This window comes from Etheostoma cragini, chromosome 2, assembly GCF_013103735.1.
Source record: "Etheostoma cragini isolate CJK2018 chromosome 2, CSU_Ecrag_1.0, whole genome shotgun sequence".
Classification (NCBI taxonomy): domain Eukaryota; kingdom Metazoa; phylum Chordata; class Actinopteri; order Perciformes; family Percidae; genus Etheostoma; species Etheostoma cragini.
In genome coordinates this window covers 27049133-27069085 of record NC_048408.1, presented here as the reverse complement: position 1 = coordinate 27069085, position 19953 = coordinate 27049133, and the positions used below count along the sequence as shown (strand labels likewise).

Here is a 19953-nt window from a genome sequence, read left to right as displayed (position 1 = left end):
CCCCCCCCTCTCTCCTCCTCAATAGCATTCAAAGCTACAGACACAGAAGTGGCACGTCCAACGGAAAGCTCATTGTGGGACTGGCTCTAGTGGCTGTAATTCTGCACCAAGGCTGAATTTTGGGAAATAAACTTCAGATAGGGTGTTAGGGGACCACTAAGGTCTATATAAAAGCATCCAAAGAGCACCATGTTATGGGACCTTAAGTGCATGTTTTAGTACACTAAACCCTAAAGAAGTGTACTTGTTTTTTTTCTGCAAACAAAGGTGGTGTTCAGGTAGAAGATCATTTGAAGGGAGCAATTTTTTGGAGGTTATATATACATGAGATGGGAAAGTTAGGGGCCTTTTTTATCAATCCAAGCGCACGGCGTAAAGCGCGTGGTGCAGCTGCATTTAGGGTGTGTCCAAATCCCCTTTTTGTAGTTTGACAGCGGAAAAAAGGGTTGGTGCGCCGGGCGCATTGGTTCTGATGCTGCGTTTCCCTGTGTGTGTGTAACAAGCACAGTGTGTGCGCCCTGTGCGCGAGCCAAGGCACATTTCACTAATACTCAGTCAAAATATCAATGAAATGCTATTGACTTTAGACCAGGTTTTCATTGGTCAATAGTGCAATCCGTTATTGCTGTCACAAGATAGCAATACTTCAATAGTTCACCCAAACAACAACGTGGACTGTAACGACTGCAAAGACACCGTTTTGGTGACAGTGAAACAACACTCATAATAACTAAGATGAAGACTTGAGACTTGACTTGGACACTAGCTCAAAGACTCGGTGAACATTCTAGGTTAGTGATTGATATACCCCTTCAAGCATCTAAATGGTAAATCACAGCTGCTCTTTCAAAATTAGAAGTGGACCAGCAAGGCAATAGTCAAATGGCGTTTTTCCACTGCATGGTACCTGCTCGACTCGCCTCTACTCGCCTTGTTTGGTACCACCTCAGTCGAGGTTCCAAGCGAGCCGAAGCAATACCAAAAGGTGAGGTGAAAACCTGCAGACTACTGATTGGTTGGAGAGAATCATCACTATTTACCGCGTCATCATTGCTAGCGACAGACGGGGGCAGGAGGTGTCCTGAACAAACCCACCATGTTTAAATAGTTTAGCCAGCGGGTGTTTTTTTTTTTTTTGCTCCCTCCTGCTTATTTTGAAACTAAATTTGTCTTCTGGCCAGAAGACGAGATTTTAAAAACAACACACCTTTGACGTTCTGTGTGTGTCGCGTCATGTCACGACAGTTTCCTGCTTCAACAACCAGCCACGCTCGCCTCACGCATGAGGCGGTACTAATCTCCCATGGAAAAAGGAGGACGGGACACCGTGGTCCAGCCGAGCCGAACAATGGGTAAAACCCTCTCTGAGAAACACGAAGCAGGACATTGTCAGGCTGTGATTAATTTCTCAGTCTGACTCCAACCCCAAATACAAACTAAACCAACCTGTCTCTACCTGTGTCCCACCTGTGGGGCTGAGGTGGTTTGGTCCTTTATATGTAAACAGTACTGGACTACATTTCTTAGTTAATTTGCTAGGTTATAATTTATCTGTGAAATAATATTGCATCTTGTTTATTTAAATGTCTATTTACCGTACTATTAAGTTGTGGGATCTCTTCTACAGTTTACTCAATAAATGGTCAGATAATGAACAGATGAACACATTGATTTTTTTTTACATTAAGATTGCTCATATATTCTAGTCTGAAAACTACTGGACGAATCTCAAATGTTATGTTTCTGAGAATTTTTTCATTTCAATCATGAAGGCATTACTTTGATGACAGCGCTACTCAGTGGTGAGACACAGTAGTACAACATTTAAGATGGAGAGCGGATGATTGCACTGCACAAACCTACCGCTAGCTGCCTCCCCCTGCTTCTCTTTTCTGGCTGTTAGCTAACAGCTCAGAGCTCAGAGAGGAACAGCAGGCCTGATGGGAACTCAGGGGCTGAGTTGAGCATGGGGTGGGAGGGGGGTTGCGAGGTGGATGTGGTGCAACACTGAAACAGGAAGTAAGAGGCGTTAACTAATTTTTTAGACTGTTTTTTTGTGACACACAACAGGCAAAGGAGATGTGTTATTTCCTGTTATAATTGCATCTTAATGTTAATTTTAACATTCTGTAGAATAGAATCAATAGTCAGATCTTGACAGCCAGAGGATATTTCATTCTAACATGACTTGTATTCCAACAGCCAAAGTGTCCTTAAATGTCTCACCTAGAGGACAAAAGTTTTGATTAAAACAAACATACATTATAGTATGTGACAGGTAACCCTCAGTGGCATATTGGCTCATATCTGCAATACCTGGTGGTGTTATGCGTTTGTAAGAAGCTTGTTAGCTTGGATTTTGAGGTGGAAAGATATCTGACTCCAGGTGTAGGTAAAGTAGTGGTATTTGTCGTTTTTTGATATGCAGCTTGGACCTGCTATAATATGATAAGTTAATGCCATTGACACATGATTGATATTTAGCCTGGAACTAAGAATCACATTTGTTCAATACAATGTCAAAAACAAGGTCTTACATGTGTTTACTGTATATAGTATGAGAATCATCAAATGAACAAAGCCTGAGGAAGCTGCAGGTAACCTGTAAAATGGATAAAATTAGATGGTTTCTAAACCTTTACATGTGAACACAAATGTTGTTTAGGTGCTTCACCCTTCAAGAAGCACATACAAGCATGTAAACTTAGCATATCAATATGCTAGCGCACACACACACACACACACACACACACACACACACGAAAAAACAAGTTGTGGTCTGATGTAGTCAGACAAAAGCTCTGAAAACACAGCTGTCAGTTTGCCCTTTTAAACCAACAACAGGAACTGTACATGTCAAAAGGCAATTGAATATTTTTAATATTAAATAACTCATGATAATATAACAAATGCAATACTTACACTAACACACAATATAGGGTACAGATAAAACACTTCTTTCATATATTACAGTGCACACATTACAAAAAAAATCAAAATTGACACAATGCATGTTACACATATTGCACTGTGCTATGAGTGAAATCATTGGTCTGATTAGAGTGTGTTCTGCATTTTTAGGCAAATTATATTTCACTATAAAGTTCAAGAAACAAAAAATGAATTCCGATAAATGCTTGAAAAAATATCTCTATTTACAAAATGAAGCATTAGCAACACTTCTCAATCGAACCCTAACCAGAACAGAAGCATATTATGGACGCTATTCATGTAGGAAATAATGATCCACTGGACAGAAGTTAAGCTGTTTACTGTTACTTTACTTGAAAAGATACATTTTTTGCCTTATGAACTGTTGAGAAATGTCTTCCCATTGTATGGCCGGCAGACAGTAGACCTCCTGGGACATCACTTGCTAAATGTATCTTCCTGATACAAGAAACTAAATCTGGTGGTGCAGGCAACCAAAAATCCACTTTTTATTGCAGAAGATATATCCACACATTCTTTGTGGCTCGTTTTCACCTTTGACACGGTTTAGATTAGTCTGTAAAAAGAGAAGCGGAAAGAGAAGTCCCTTCTATAGCCTAAACGACCACTGTCAGTGTCTAACCTCTGGTGTCCTCACCCAGTTGTGTTGTGCGGAGTTTAACAGAACTTAAAGGGAGGCTGAATCCCACGGTGGGGCTATCCATGTCCATGGGGAGCACTGGAGAGCTCAGTCCTGAGGAGCTTGGTTTATCACCTTCTTCTTACGGACAGAGACCAAGTCGTAGAACGGGTCCTTGGTAATACTCGCTCTGTTTGAAGTAAAAAAGATTGTCATTACATAGAGGCTAATGCAGTAGTACTTTATGTGTGTATGTCTGTGTGCTTGTGTGTATCGGGTGAGGTGGGGGTTTGGCTCTTTAAACCATTGCATTGAGGAGATTTCTGCAACGTGAGGACATTTTGGCCGGTCCCTGTTACAAAAAACAATATGTAGGTTAATCAAGTGTGTGTGTCGGCCACTAGTGACTGTTGGTCTTCTAGCCCCCATCTCCTTCTGTCCTACATCTACTCTCCAGGAACAAAATAAAGTTAAAGTCTTCTTCACTGACTCTGTATTTATGGGTGGACTACATGACATTTTGTAGCTATATCTTGTCCATGTCTTGTGTGTGTGTGTTTGTGTGTGCATATTCCTCTCTAACACCAGACACGTGCTACATCCTGTCATTTGCCATCATCATGCTCAACTGCAGCTTCCTTGTTTGTGAAACCAGCTGTGTGTGTGTGTGTGTGTGTGTGTGTGTGTGTGCGTGTGCTTGTGCGTGTGCGTGTGCGTGTTTTAGGGCCAGGTTTAGCGTGGGGACCAAAAACTGTGAATACAGTATACTTATGGGGACCTGACAACTTTGTGGGGACAAAATGCTGGTCCCCTTAACGTTAAAGGGCTTTTTGAAGACTTGGTTTTAGGAGTAGGGTTAGAGTTAGGTTATGGTTAGGGTTAGGGTGAGGGTTAAGGTTAGGACTTTAGGTTTGGTGGTTAGGGTTAGAGGCTAGGGAATGCATTATGTCAATGACTGGTCCCCACAAAGATAGCCAGACACAACTGTGTGTGTGTGTGTGTGTGTGTGTGTGTGATAGTGAACCATGTCTGTGTGTTCATCTGAGAGAGAGAAGGACATGGTGGGAGAGAGGATCAAAGACCCATGTGTGTGTGCAGGTGTGTGTGCGTTGGACACCAAAGCACACCGTTACATCAGGTGGCTGTCAAATGCAGAGAGCAGCGAACCCGCGGTGTGACATCATTACTCTGTCAAGGATGTGGCTGATGGACAGGCTGGCCTGTTTTCTGTGTGTGTGTGTTTGTGTGTGTGTGCGTGTGAGAGTGTGCACACACGTTGTTGTGTATGTATTTCCTTGCTTTCACACATCTCTTTTTTTAAATACATTTTTGGCCATTTTAGGCCTTCATTTGACAGGACAGCTGAAGACGTGAAAGGGGAGCGAGAGGGGGGAGTGACTTGCAGCTGATGGCCGCATGCCGGAGTCAAACCATCAACGAGAAAACCTTTACATATGGGCGCCTGCTCTACCAACTGTGTGTGTGCATTTGTGTGTGTGTGTGTGAGCGTGTGCGTGTGTGTGTGTGCGTGTGTGGGTCTGACCTGATGGCTTCGATCCAGGAGTCTCTCTCCTCCGCGCTAGGAGCACAGATGGTGTAGGACTGGTGCTTCCCCTCCACCACTCTTCCGTCTGTCTCTGTTTTACACGCTTTGATCTTCTGCCCTCGACTGTTGGGATTGTACAGCTCCAGACAGTACTGGACGACACCAAAACCACGTGATAATCTACTCACCTATATATCTAAAATCTATTCACCTAGCTTGTCTTTTCAACACAATACAATTGGCTTTTAAAAAGCTGAAGATATCTTACCGGTTTGCGAGGATACGGCACTTCTCTCACACAAAGGTTCTCTAGAGGAATGATGCCTCTGGGCTCTTTATCCTGCAGACAGGGTCAAACGAGATGCAGTTATGTATCAGGAAGGCAAGAAGGAAATGCTGAGTGTAAAAGTGTCATCAGCGTCACACAAAGGAGGGAAGCAGAAAAAATAGAGAATTCTATACTGTAACAGCTTCTGACATTTATAGCGACACTAAAACACATTTTGATAGTCCCAGCTACAAAGTGAAAAGCTAGCAGAGGGATTCTAGGGCTTGAAAGACTTTCAGCTATATTAAATGTCAAAGCGGTATAAAATCAATATGTTGAATGGGTATGAGAAGGACTCCAAGTGATAGTACTGTGTACTGACTGTATTGTTTTTGGGCTTGTATATTATGTCTAGTGTGGATGCGTTATTATTCAGGGTGATTTAACTGACAGGGGGAACATGGACACCGGTAGGGCTAGCTGGTAAGGATGTAGATGTTTATGCATGTGTATATGTGAGTGTAAGTGTGTACTATATGCCCTCCTCACATGAGGGCCATGGGTACTCAGTCCCCTTTTTACTCTCAGTCCGACACCCTGTCTATGTATGCATATGTATTGACTTAGACTGTATAGATTTAGTAATTGGTTAGGAATTGAACTTTTTTAAATTAATGTACAAAACTAGAAAAAGGTGGACCAGAAACCTTTTTGAATTCCTTCCCTACTCCTTTTTGAACATTGAAATTCTTATTTGAATCCTTTACAATCCTTTTTGAAAGATACGTTTTCTGATTTTTTTTTTGTTTGTTTTCTAGCCTATACTGACATGTTACTGATCTTTGTTTTTTTAATTTTTTTAACGTGCTCAAAATTAACCAACTAAATAAACTAACTAACTAAAAGGAGCAGCGTGGGAGGCTTACAGTGGTGAACTCAAAGTAGTAGAGGCAGTTGTCGGTCAGGATGAACCATCGCCTCTTCCACGTCTTAACTCGGCCTCCTGAAATACAAAAGAGACAAACAGTTGTCAGTGGAAACTGACAAGATATCAACCTAGCTGATCAAAATGAAAAAGAAACAAAAAATGTAAGGTATCAGTTTGACGTTGAACTTCTGCATAACCTAACACTGACCTGGTTGGCATGCAAACACAAAAAAAGTAAACTCTATTATTGGGTCATTTTCTGACTGCTTCCTCTGTACTTTCCTGTTTTAAGCCTTATGCATCAGCTTGGTTCGATATTATGTGGCACAGCAGCACACTTAAACCTCTTAATTTTAGTTTGTGGATTCTGGTGTTAAATTCCATTTAACACGACAAGTTATTCATAAGAACAAACTGTTGTGGAGAGTACCAAGTTTAAGGAGCCATCCTTCTCTGTCAGGGTTGAAGAAGGTGTGAGTCAGATCATTCCCATCATCCTCTGGGATTTTAAAAGGCTCGTTGCGAATGCTCTCGTACAGTTTCTGGGTAGAGTTGAATAAGTAAAAAAAAAAAACATCAGAAATTTGCAAAAATTTAATTGATGTATGCCATCCACTGAACATGAACTGTGAGCAAAAACCTAAACAGCAATCAGATGAATTAAATGCATACATTAGATGCTAAAGTTTAAACTGTCAAAACAACTGGGGTAAAAATGTGCAGACTGAAACTAAAACATGTTATTAATATTCACTTGAACAGAGACACCAAATCACAAACATGTCTGTGTTTGATTTCAGTTATGGATGACATTGTTGTGTTCACATATCTTTAATCTAGCAGCACACAGTCAGGGACACAGTTAAATGCTACAAGTTGTGACCAACCAGCAGGGAGAAATTTGTGAGTTTCTGTTTCAGATGATGCTGATGGCCATATATGTGTATGTGTGTGTGTGTTTGGGTTACTACTTCCCGGTGTATGGTTTTAGACAGGGGTATTGGTTCTCACCGAAAGCAGGTCATCAGGTAGATCCTCCCCGTTGTTGATGCCTCTGTTCATGGAGATGAAACGCTCCAGAGGCGTCTTGTCCTTCACATTGGGGTTGTGGAGGCTGGTGTTGAGCATGATGATGGCAAATGACAGGATGTAGCACGTGTCTGGTTATAGAGAGGAAGACACACACACACACACACACACACACAGCAACAAAATGTCATGTAGTCCACCTGTAAATACTGAGTCAGTGAAAAAGACTTCAACTTTATTTTGTCCTCTGAGGGCAATTGGTTTTACAGCAGCAAGGCATAAACACAAAGACACAGTTTTTTTTTTTGTTTAAAGAGACATAGAGTAGAGAAGGGGAGGTGTCCTGAATACCAGTGGGCTAGAAGACCAACAACAGTCACTCCTCTGACACTCAGAGGGAGGAGGGTGGAACAAGGGACAAAGAGAGAGAGATAGAGTGTGTTTGTGTGTGTGTGTGTGTGGGGGGGCAGAAAACAAGATACACGCAGCAGAGGCACATGTAACAAGAGCAAGTAATCAAGAAAGAGGAACATAAACTTGAATATGAGATAATTTGATCTCCAGAGTTCGGCTGTACATGACTCTCCTGGTGATCTATTTAAATATTAAAGCCCTGTTTACTCAATATTCTTTAACTGGCTCCATGATGAAACCTACCTATAGATTTCCATTTTATTTTTCTATAGAAATCCCCTTTCTATTCTTCTTTGTTCTTTTGTTCATGCTTACATTTCCTTTTTTTTTTTCTTATGTTATACTTCTTTTGCTTGCTCACATTCTTACCCTTTCCTCCTCTTATTCTCTTCTTCCTGATTTCCAACTATACCAGAAGTGTTAAAGATAGCTGGCGCTTGACAGACTGCTCTTTAAACAGCGTGTATATCAGTCTGTACACATATACCAGCAGGTGCTGATTATTAGTTTACTTCCTCTTGTAATAAACCAGGAACTACAAGTAGTAGCTCAGCTTTCTACTTAAATTCACATTATTCTTTCAAGTTTTTCTCACACACACGCACACACACACACACACACAAACACACACAAACACCCGCACCCACACGTCCAGACAGGAAACGGACAGATGTACATATTTAAGCTCACCGGTGGACTGGAAGACATGAGTGTTGCAGTCACAGTAGCGCGTGGCAAAAGCCTCCATCATGCGGTCAATCTTCTGGGCTTCACCAGGCAGACGGAAACTCCACAGGAACTGTCTGTCTCACACACACACACACACGTCGCGACAACATAAACCCCCAGTATGTATTGCATACATTACAATACTTGTAATCTGGAAGTCCGTCCTTTGCCATGGCCGTGTTCTGTGTCAAATGCTGACATCTGTGTGCTAACATGGTCACAATGGAAATGCTAACTTGTTAGCGATAAACATGTCGGATCAGAGACGGTTCATTCTTTACTTATGGAGAATCTCTTGTAGAATGTTTACCAAGTACTGAGTTCAAAACTTTGGATCCTACATTTCCCATAATGCAACCACTAGTATCTTTTAATTCAACTCTTCTTGGCTGATCCTTTTCCTTCCCAACCCCACTTTGTGATGCAGGACTTTTCTTGTAACACTAACCCCCCCACCCCCAAATCCTTCTTGTTATTGGCAGGCAGCTAGCCGATGTTGCTGTATATGAAAAAAAATGTTGGAGCCTAAAAAACGCATGAATTTATTCTGTTGTTATTGCTCTGTGTGAGGAGTGTAGGTAATAAATGAGATAGGAGTGAAGATTAAAGGGAGCAGACCTGAGGGCCTGGACCAGGTTCAGGTCGGAGAACTCGTGCAGCTCCACGAAGGCCTTCAGGGTCTGGAGGTGGAGCTCCTCCCTGTGGGACACACCATGGTAGGAGGAAGACACATGAAACCAGACAAGGGGTTTTCACTTTTTATGTTGGAACCTGCGCTCAAATTAAATCTCTTCTCCTGCTGTATGCTTTTCCCTCCCCACTTTTAAAATGTATTTCCTTCACCTTTTTCCTTTGACAAGGGGAAAAAACAAGGACTTTAAGAAAGAGAAAATCCCGCACATTGCCTCATGCTGCAGCATCACCATTTATTAAAAGAAAACTGACATTTAAGTCCCTCTGGACCTTTGTCAAGAGTATTTCAATCATGAAAATAACAACAGTCTTAAACATATTCTCCTCCTCCCATTCTGTGTCCCCAGGTTTGGGATAAGATAAGATAAGATAAGATCATTTGTTTATTAGTCCCCAATGGGGAAATTACTGCACTACACTCTGTGTACACACTTTTTGTTAGTACTCACACACAGGCCTGAAATACACACACATGCTCAGGACCTATACATGCACTATACATGGAGAGATGTCAGAGTGAGTGGGCTGCCAGCTGAACCAGCGCCCTGAGCGGTCGGGGGGTACGGTGCCTTGCTCAAGAGCACCTGGCAGTGCCCAGGAGGTGAACTGGCATCTCTCCAGCCACCAATCCACGCTCCCAACTTTTTGGGTCCATACGGGGATTTGAACCAGTGACCCTCCGGTTCCCAACCCAACTCCCTATGGACTGAGCTACTGCCACCCCAATATAGTTGACAATCAATGTCAATGGGTGTGTCTCTCAGTGTCCTCACATTTCATTTGTGCACACATTTCTTTACATTCCCCTCCGTCCCCATCTTCCTCCTCTCATGGCTGTTAACTATAAGTGATACTTGTTTTCTCTCTTCCGTCTACCTTTTGCTGTATCATCTCCTCATTCCTCCTCATCCCCCCCGCACTCTACCGGGGCTAGGCGAAATGGAGGAAATCAGATGTCACTCCATTCTTGACAGACTACCTCAATGTCAATATTGAGGCTTGACAATTGCTTTTAAAAATATTTTCACATGTTAGATAAGAAATCATCAGTAATGTGGATATAATGACTAAGTGGGTAAAGGCAAATAATGCAACAGCTAGAACAGTCATGGTCATATATTATCATATATCATTTTGATATACTGCCCAGCCCTTCTTCCTACTCTTTAGTGATCTCGTCATCTCATACCCCTCGTCTTCCAACCTCCTCCTCTGTTTCCTACTGTCTTTCCACTCTTTCCTCCTCCGCCTCCTCCCTCCTCACCTTTCTCCAAGAAATTCTCCAATGGCTGTCTTGTTGAGTCCCTCCTCTTTGTAGAGGAACTCAGCGATGGATTGAGCACTTCTTTCCAGGAGCTCATTCTCCACCAGGTAATTGATGCCCTGCACACCCACACACACACCCACACCCACACACACACACACAGTAGAGTTTACTGGAAGTCCAGATCACGTTTGTACTTCCACATTATTTAGTGTTTACGTTTTGTTTTGACGGCTAAACTTGCACAGCTAAGTTGCGCTTTTAGTTTATGACATAGTGCTTTAAACATCTCCAGTAAAACACGCACACACTCACTGCCCACTGTGCTCTGGTTACTAAATGTGTCAAGTTTCGTAACGACCTCATCTCCGGTTGGTAAGATCCAGCGAGCTTGCAGCTTCTGTAATCCTGATTCCTCAAACCTAATTTCTCTTCCTCTTTCTCCTCCATCACTCGGTTTGGAGAGGAAAAAAAAGGATATTAAAAAATGTATTTGCAATAGAAATAAGGATCTCTAAAAGTAGAAACCTCTAACGCAGCATTGATGCCTAGGCCAATATTGGCAAAAATAACACATCTTCAACAAAAACGTCATGAGAGTTCTAAATACTGGAATTTGAAAAAAGTAAAAATATTAATCATACTAGTGATACCATGAAGTAATAATTCAATCTACATTCCTAGATTAAGAAGTAAATATCTCTCAATCCTCTATGTAATATGATTTTTTTTTCATGGTGTGTGACAACAAGGTTCTTTTCCAAACTTAAAAGACCCAAACACACACATTTTAATGTTGGTTAGAAAGCATGTTATGTCCCTGTAAGGGTCGGATCGAATGCTCCTGCTGTATGGAGATTTTTTACATTAGTCTTTGTTTCTTGTAGTTTTGTTTTCCCGGAATTTGTTACCATTTTAAAGTATGCATCTGTTGATGAGTTTGTGTATTCTACTATCTTGTATGTTAGGATTGAGTTATTTTATGTTTCTAAAAGGCTAAAAATGCAAATGCATTTCAAATGAGCTTAGGCTACAAAAGTGGGTGGTATAGTTGTTCTATGCTACTTGTCCCTTTGCAAATAGACATAAAAAATATTGGAAGAATCTAAACGTCATCTAAAGTCTTAAAGTCAACAGAAAGAAGGCCTACAGCTGACCTAATTTAAAGTCCATCTAAAGTTCAGGCAACCTAAAATACTAACCACAGTTCAGAGAAGACCTATTCCCGTAAGCAAAATGATGCCAATGCTTTTACTTTTTATGTTGTTGCTGCTAACATCTGCGTTCACAACAGCAACAAGCTTGATGTGTCACTGTTACCACTGAAACTGTGCTGGGGACCTGCACTTTGACAGACTAACAGTGCGGTTAGGTGAGAGGAAGTCCACGCAGAGGCAAGCGAGAGCTGCTCGCTAAAGGGCTTCATTTAAGAAATGATCTCATAGACACGCGTTGACATGTACAAGGTTCTTTTTTGTAAACCATTTTAAGAACAGCGAGAAGTAATTTCTTACTAAGCTTATCTTTTTGAGGTTATATTTCAACAGTGGGATCGACAGAAAAAGAAAGCGAGGGGCCGAAATGCAGCAAAGGGCCGCAGGTTGGATTTGAACCCTGGGCCGCTGCAGGACCTAGTGCACGATCTAGCCCCCTGGGGGAGATACAGGCCGCCCCATGAAGTATTACTGCTAATCGAGATATTTGAGCTAAAACATGCTCACTTTACTTTTGACTTTTGTCTCAAAGGACTACCCACAGACACACGTCTTCGGAACTCACCTTTTTGGGGTCCATGTTGAATTTCTTCTTCCCATTTGCAGACAGTTTGCTCTTCTCTATGGTCTTGCTGCTGGAAAAGCAACATTGAAGAAACAAATCAATAGTAGTTATGACTAAATATATAACTAAATATTGCCACATACAAACTATTCAATTTAAATTCTATGAGAAGCTGACTTTTCCCTAAAATCAAATATTTGTAAGCATAAGCATCATTTATAAACTATACTGTGCATTCAATTGCATCATCCTTATTAGCATGCTAATTATTTCCTTGGTTGTTTAGACATTTATCTTTAATAAAATGATAAAGTGTTTAAATGTCACTATGCAGTAGTATATAGTCACAGACACATAGTTAGCTTCCAGGAATAGTTCAACATTTAGGGAAAAATGCTTTTTGAGAGTAAGGAAGAACATCAATACCAGTCAAAAAAATTTCAAAGAGGTTTTTCAATACCAGACTTTCTTCAATACCAGTCAATATGAAACCACAGGGAGTAGCCATTAAACTTAGCTTAGCATACAGACTGTGAACAAGAGAAACAGCCTGAATCTGTGCAAAGGTAGTGAAATCCACCTCCAGTGAAAGTGGGTCATGTGTGGGACTGCATTTTCTTTAGAAATATAGACACACGACATCACACATGACATTTAGACAGGCACAAATTACACATTAAAAGGTAACTATAGTTTTTTCAACCTATACCCTATTTTCCCGTTTTTTGTCTCTGTAGGACTGATGGGAACAACAATCCTGGACATTGGTCCAGTGAGCGATTGCTGCAGTCGGCAGCGGCGAAATAAGCTACAATATAAGTTAATTGGGCAATTGTTGAGCTTGTATTTACCTTACAAAAGTGCTCATTTTGCCACTGAAAAGCTCAGATTATTATTCTAAGTGTCTGACAACATTATGGAAAGGATTCCTTTAGAGATGGACCTTTAAAACCTCTGTGAGACCTTTCTAACTAACCGGAAACCGCTCTGAAATTGCTAGCGATAAACTCACTATACTCAATTTAAAAAACAAAAGCAATACTTTTAGCGTGTATAGAGCAAACACATTTTCACAAGTAAATTGCTAAACTATGTGCTTCAGTTAGAGTTCTGATGGTTGGAAAAGTAAAAAGACGACCCAAAATGGCTTTTGGTAGTTTTATTGTGTTTCTGTCAGCTCTGGAAGAAGTATATTTTACAATGCTAAAATTAGCATTAGCAAGATGTTTTTGTGTTTAAAAAAAGAACAGAAAGGTCAACCTCCTTAGAAATCCTTTCCATAATGTTGTCAGACACTTTTATCTGCGCCTGTCAGTGGCAAAACGAGCACTTTTGTGAAGGTAAAAAAACAGGTTGAAAAAAACTGTTACTCTTTAACCTTAAATGTACAGTAAACTAATGGACTACCAGGTTTCAAGAAAAAGACGGTTTGATTTTATATGCCAGGCAGAAAGGTGTAATTGTTAAAAAATGAGAGATTTACTTTATTGGAAGGAATTTTTAATTACATTCCCTTTGCAGCATGAGAACACTATAGGTTCCTGAAAGCACCCACTGTTTGAAACAAAAACTATTTAAAAAAATTGGATTTACTTTACTTATTTCTTTAAAAGTCCTCTTTGAGGAAATAGGAGCATTAGGTGGGAGAGGTTTTCTATAAAAAGAACAACTGGTTTGTAAGGTGGGTGTGGGGATGTTCCCACAGAATAACTCACTTTTCCTCTGAAGACTCAAAGCTGAGTATGTCTGCCATGACGTTGTCTATCTCCATCTTTAACTTCTGGACAGAATAAAAGAATACATCTTTAATATTGGTTTTGTCAATAACAAGAGCAGGAGTCCTTTTCCCCATCAAAATTTAAAATTAAAGCTTTAGCGCGTAGTTTCTGCCACCCCCATGATGAATTCAAAGTAATAACAAAACTGTGATACAAGTCTTCCGTGATTGCGCACCGACCCGCATTTGCTAGTAGCCAAGGAGGACACGGAGGATAAAACCAAAATGATAGACTATTCAAAAGAGGTAATTATCTTCACTTGAGCTTCTGTGTGGGAAAGTCACCAGACGACACAATCTTCTGAACACAGCCATACTGAGAAATACAGAGAGAGTTGTGTGGAGCTGATAGTCCTAATTAGCTTTGTAGCAACTCATTTGGCAATGGCTTGAATGTCATGGACGTTCATTAATATCAAAAAGTTATGCACTAAAGCTTTTAACAGCATTTTTTGACCAAGACATTCATGTATTTGACTACCAGCAGAAAAAAAAGCCCAGCTGTATAAAAGTCAGTGTCTGAGTTACTAAAAACAGTATATGAACTGAAATCATTTCAATGCTACATTTCAAATGTCTACAATCAGTAGATGCATGCATTATTTTAGCGTTTAAGTCTTTGTATGATGCATGACTGACACACACTGAAGTCCCCCTAGGGCTAAGCACATCCCAATTTGAGGGTTACAATAAATGCGTGTACGTACCTGGATATCATCCAGAAGGACTTCCTTATACGTCCTAATGCTTTCAATCTCCATGTTTTCATCTGCTGTAAAATCTGAGGAAACTGTACAGAAATTTGGACAAAAACAAGGTTAAGATAGTCACGTAAAATAAAGATGTCATGAACTTTGATGGCCGAATCATCTAATGTAGGCTTCCGGAATTGTGGAAACACGCGAGATCGGTCATTTGATTTTATTATAAATCTACACACAGTATCTGCATATTGTACATTCAAAGATAGCCACAGCATGAGGAAGAGAGGTTTCTCTGGAAGACATGAGAGACAGGTGGTGTGGTTTTTCTCTGCGGCCGCAAAATAAACCCATGAATACATTTCTTGAAAAACACAAGGCAAAGGCATGCAAATACATGGATACTTATTCAAACAAAGTTAACAGGCTCTGTGGTTGAACTCTTTGGCATGTGTCCTCTCTGCCAACCACCATCTCACCTCACTCCAACATAAGAATTGCTCGGTGACACAGAGAAGGGATGTATGACTCACGGAAGAAATGGTTTTCATTTAGGAGTTGTGGTTGCTTACAAAACTATGCTTTCAGGTTGTTAAGTCACACTTATGCCGTCCGTGAGTGACAAACTGCACTTCCCAGGTTCTATGTCATCAATCCACTGTGGTTATTGCAACGTCTGGTGTACCAGAGTTCTCTCTGCCTGATTATTGGTATAGCGCTGTGTTTAAAGTGTCCCTTTCACACATTCAAACCATTACATTGCTGGGTTCAATTATCCAGGCAACCTATGATTAAAGTAAGTACAGAGTCTACAGCCACACCTTCTGTGTATGTGTGAGTCTAACTACTCACACATACACACAGCCTCCTTTAATATATATTGTAATTTTTTTAATGCCTTTGTTGTTTACGTAGCCAACTGTATGCTCTTTTATTCAAAGTTTAGTTCAATTCGGACTGGTGTGATTGTAATTGGTCATTATTTTATTTTCTTCCGTAGGTGAGAATCCTTCAATAAGGGTTTTCTTAATCTCACCTGCACATTCTTTATTTTACATTATTTTCTTTTCTTGTGTTTCTGTTGTCTTGACTTTACTGTCCAAAAGGAACAAACTAAATTAAAAAAATTCTACTTCATCAACACTGCGAGGCTGTACAGAGATGCTTTGAGCCATATGCAATGGCTAGTGCTAATGTTTGCCATTTTTACCATGTCAGTTAATGGTGTTTGCATGCTAACATTAGCTAATAGCAATAAATACAAAGTACATCTGAAGGTGATAGGAATAGGAGTAGGTTTGCAGGTACTTGGCTGTTAGAACATTTTAAAATGTTGACCTAATGATGGCACTAGATGAAAAGTTAAGGGATCACGTTTTTACAATTCATTGTGAGAGTGACATAAGTTTCAATGACAATCCATCTAGTAGTGGTTGAGACATTTCACTCCAAACCATAACTGTCAGCCTCATGGTTGTACAGGAGGGCTCAATCCAAGTTAATAGGATTCATCTACACGTCACCATGGTTATCTGTACCAAATGCTGCCAATACGTCGAGTAGATGTTGCGATATTTCAAAAGAGAGGTTAACCCCAACCGGCCCGTCAGACACCGCCTACCAAGAACCTGGGTCTGTCCCAGGTTTCTGCCTAAAAGGAAGTTTTTCCTCGCCACTGTCGCACTCTTGCTTGCTCTGGAGGAAACTACTAGAACTGTTGGGTCCTTGTAAATTCTGGGGTGTGGTCTATCTGTATAGTGTCTTGAGATAACTGTTGTTATGAATTGATACTATAAATAAAATTGAATTGAATTGAAAGTAATGCAAGAGGACAAAAGCAAGGGATCACAAAAAACATGAGGACTCAGCCCCTGGGCACCATGAATGTTTACAAAAGATCTATAGCAATTCATCCTATTGTTGTTGAGATCATCATCATCATCTTTCGTATAAGATTTGCTGACTTTGTTCTCTGAATTTGGACTCTAAATTTAAAGAACATGGATGTATACTGTACAATATGTCTCTTACTGTATGCTGAACATGGTGATAGTACTCTGTATCTGCAAAAGCTTGTTTGTATTTTTGTAAAAGCACTGTATGTGTCCCTTCTAATGCAAAGATTATTTTCAAATGTGATATACATTAACCATGTTGAATCTTAATCGACCTAAAAACCGTGAATACAAGAATGTCATATGTGGTTATTTTAGGCAGTCACTGCATTTGTTCCTACTGAAACAGACGAGTTAAGAGACATTTTGCAAGGTATACAGTTCCATTATTATAACTTGCGTCTTTCTAATTTCATACACAGATAATCAGCTGCAGCTTTTGCCTGTATGAAAAAAGCTTTAGGCAAAGTTGAAGAGCTGATTTGAATGTCCGCATGCAGAGAGCATTTCCCCCAAGACAAAAACAGAAGCATTATAAATGTCTCTCATTTGCAAAGAAGGTTTCACAGATAAACGCAGCTTATGTTATTTTGGTAAGCCACCAGTGAAAGAGGCTCTGTGGCGCCCCCCTCAGCAGGGCAGATAGGGGAGAGCATTTGTTTCACACAGTCAGAGACATCAACATGGATGTGAAAGATTGCATCCTCTGTGAAAAACAATCCTTTTAAAATACAAAGTGAACAAAATGGTAACATCACTTCCTGTAGAGATCTGTGAGCTGTTCAGTGTTGATGTTCTGACCACAGGACTTCCATATCCCCACCCTTCCTTTACACATCTTGTGCAACAACTCTGACAAGCACACGTTTTCAACTCTTCATTTCCATGTTTAAGAGTTGGGCTTTCATCTGAAAACTAGCCGTGGACATCGCTTGACACAGCAACTTTAATGTTGGATTTTTTTTTATGTCTAACTAAAGAGAACGACTTCATTTCATTACATTATTAGCAGTGCTGTGCAGTCCTGTGAGTTCCGAGTATGACAGCCTCTTCCCTTTTTCAGCTGACGGTGACACCCTCAATGTTCACCCTGTGCATCGTTTCTCACAGGGTGCAGATTGTGATGAACAATGTACTGAGAACAGCTCTCCAATAATCTAAGTATTGAAAAAAATGGTTGCACAGTTTCACACCAGAAAGATCTAAATTCAATTAAATTTGTTTCTACATTACATCACTTTATTTAATCTAAAAAGCTGACAGTGTGAGGAGATGGGAGTTGTTATACCAAACAGCTGTCATAATTTAGGATAAATGTGTTGCTGTTTATTCTTACTGTTATTGTTCTTTGTGTCTCACACCCCAGTTTGTTAATAACCACACGTATTAAAAATACCAAATTAATGTTATAATGTTATAACAGTTTTACTTATACTGCTGATGTTGTCTTGTATCATCAGATTCTTTTTTACATATATATTTTTTACAAAATCAATTTATCTATCTACCTACCTACCTAACATTGAAAGGATAGTTAAATACATAATCAGTGATCAAATGTAGGAATAGATTAAAAGACAATTTAATCAGCTAAATAGCATAGCAAAGTTGATAATGTCATGAAACACTGCCTTGTTCCTCAACTTAAATATGAAATAACACATTTTTTAGACCACAAATTGAAAACACAATTCCAATATATGTTTTTTAAAGTCTTTGTGGATGTCTAAAATGAAATACAAAATATGAGAACCCGCAATAAAAAAGAGAGAAAGAGAGCAAATCCAATCTTACCCATTTGGCAATCAGTCATTTATGTCCAAGAGAAAAAACTAAAAGTCAAGTTGAGATATCAAGATATGCAGACTACCACAGCATGTAATGCAGTAACACTTCAATGAAGTAGATGTTCTCTTTTAACCCCACCTCTTACCCATCCATCTCAATGTCAGACAGAAAAAATGGAAAGCAGAACGCCCTTCAAAATAAAACGCATGCACAATGGATTAGTCCATGAAGAGAAGCAATCAAGTAGGGCCATTTTAAAAACAAGGGCTGCTGGGATAGCTCACCTGGTAGAACAGGGGCATGTGAGCATGTACAAAGGCTCAGTCCTTGTCACAGCGGCAAAAAAAACATGGGGGTGTAAGACCTCTAGAACATTGACAAAACCTGTGTTATCTGGGACAGACAATAATAATTTAAATTAAACTGAGACTTTTTGGAAAGGAAAAGGTAGCGTTCCACCATTTAAAAAAACAAAAAATAACAGCTTTGAAATTTGCTTTTGTGGCTTGCATTTTACATTTGTAAGACCGAGATTTCGTGAGTGGATATGACAGAGTGCGATGACATTTGGGTAGAGAATGAACCTTGTTTGCACAATTCAGTCCAGGCCAGGAAGTGAGTTTTGAAAAAAAAGAATATCATCACATAGTGATGTAAGCGTTGAAGCCCTGACACGAGAGCTGTGACAGAAAAAAATCTTGGTCATTTGGTGCTTTAAAATATTAGTTTTGTTTCAATTTATTCTGTATCAACTGTATATTAGACTTTTATTTTGAAGATAAGATTGTCTTCCTTCTTCTTCCTAACTCGGACTGCCTTAGCACCTTTCTTTAAAACAGAACAAGTGGTTGAGTGTGCCATTTTGCATGCAGTATCCCGTTCAAGTGTGACTGTAAACTTCTGTTTATCCCATGGTTATTGACATTAAAGTAGAACATTTGCTAAATAGATATAATATACAGACAACCTTATTAAAATGAACTTTGGAAATCTTACAATACATCAAGAACACAATATCCAAGTTATTAAGGTAATATTTACTTAATACACAAGGATTCAGGAAGCATTTTTAAAGTCATCTTAATCAAGAAGATAGGATATTTAAGAAAGATTAAAGTAAGGTGCAAATGTGAATTGGTCTAATAGCTCTTAATTAGCTCTTCTGCTGAATGCTCAGTTTTCAACACGATAAACATGAAAAAATGATGCTGAAGTGCCATCTAGTGGTAAAAAAAGCAGAAGATATTGCTTTTTCCAGTGGATCATGAGTGAGTGGAGAAGTGTTTTTTTAACCTTAGTTAATAGTAATTTAACTTAAATCAATCTAAATCGTTTGTGTGTGTGTGTGTGTGTGTGTGTGTGTGTGTGTGCATGCTTGATTGCAACAGAAGAGGAAGTTTTAAAATACAGCCCAGTGCTGTTGTTACTGCAGCTTCTAGAGATTTTCCCATGAACGTATTATTAAAGTTTCTTATCGTTTAACAATAGAATGTGTACATATTTTCATATATATGTTTACATAGAATATTAGTCACGACCACAAGCAATTGGTCATCCTGGGGTCCTTGCCA

At 39.8% G+C, this 19953-nt stretch overlaps 2 protein-coding genes across 4 annotated transcripts in view; one reads left to right on the top strand and one right to left on the bottom strand.

Annotated features, from left to right (window-relative positions):
• The window catches only part of fam83fb (family with sequence similarity 83 member Fb), an 8730-nt gene extending 8259 nt beyond the window's left edge, over window positions 1–471 (top strand). The window contains exon 6 of the transcript XR_004658405.1: window positions 208–471. The gene's annotated coding sequence lies outside the window, so the exon portion shown is untranslated. The remainder of the gene's footprint in view (window positions 1–207) is intronic.
• Window positions 472–2858: 2387 nt separating this feature from the next.
• cyth4b (cytohesin 4b) lies at window positions 2859–18498 on the bottom strand. 3 transcript variants are annotated; one of them, XR_004658415.1, is made up of 14 exons: window positions 18389–18498; window positions 14706–14788; window positions 13937–14001; window positions 12222–12291; window positions 10443–10561; window positions 9104–9184; window positions 8447–8559; window positions 7325–7473; window positions 6744–6855; window positions 6312–6388; window positions 5386–5457; window positions 5115–5269; window positions 3352–3761; window positions 2859–3265 (listed from the first exon to the last, which is right to left on the bottom strand). XR_004658415.1 is itself a non-coding variant. In XM_034884764.1 (13 exons), the coding sequence occupies exons 1-13, from the start codon at window positions 18405–18407 to the stop codon at window positions 3680–3682; spliced, it is 1197 nt and encodes a 398-aa protein (XP_034740655.1). In that variant the 5' UTR covers window positions 18408–18498; the 3' UTR covers window positions 3338–3679. The 3 variants fall into 3 exon arrangements, 2 of the variants coding, with proteins under 2 accessions (XP_034740655.1, XP_034740666.1); XM_034884764.1 differs by lacking the exon at window positions 2859–3265 and having other exon boundaries at window positions 3338–3761; XM_034884775.1 differs by lacking the exon at window positions 2859–3265 and having other exon boundaries at window positions 3338–3761; window positions 12222–12288; window positions 18389–18491.
• Between the last annotated feature and the right edge of the window lie 1455 nt (window positions 18499–19953).

Coding starts and splice junctions, on each gene's coding strand:
- cyth4b (XM_034884764.1), bottom strand. Junction 9,185..10,442: donor GGAGAATTTCTTGGAGAAAG/GTGAGGAGGGAG, acceptor TGTGTCCCACAG/GGAGGAGCTCCACCTCCAGA. Junction 7,474..8,446: donor TCATGTCTTCCAGTCCACCG/GTGAGCTTAAAT, acceptor CTCTATAACCAG/ACACGTGCTACATCCTGTCA.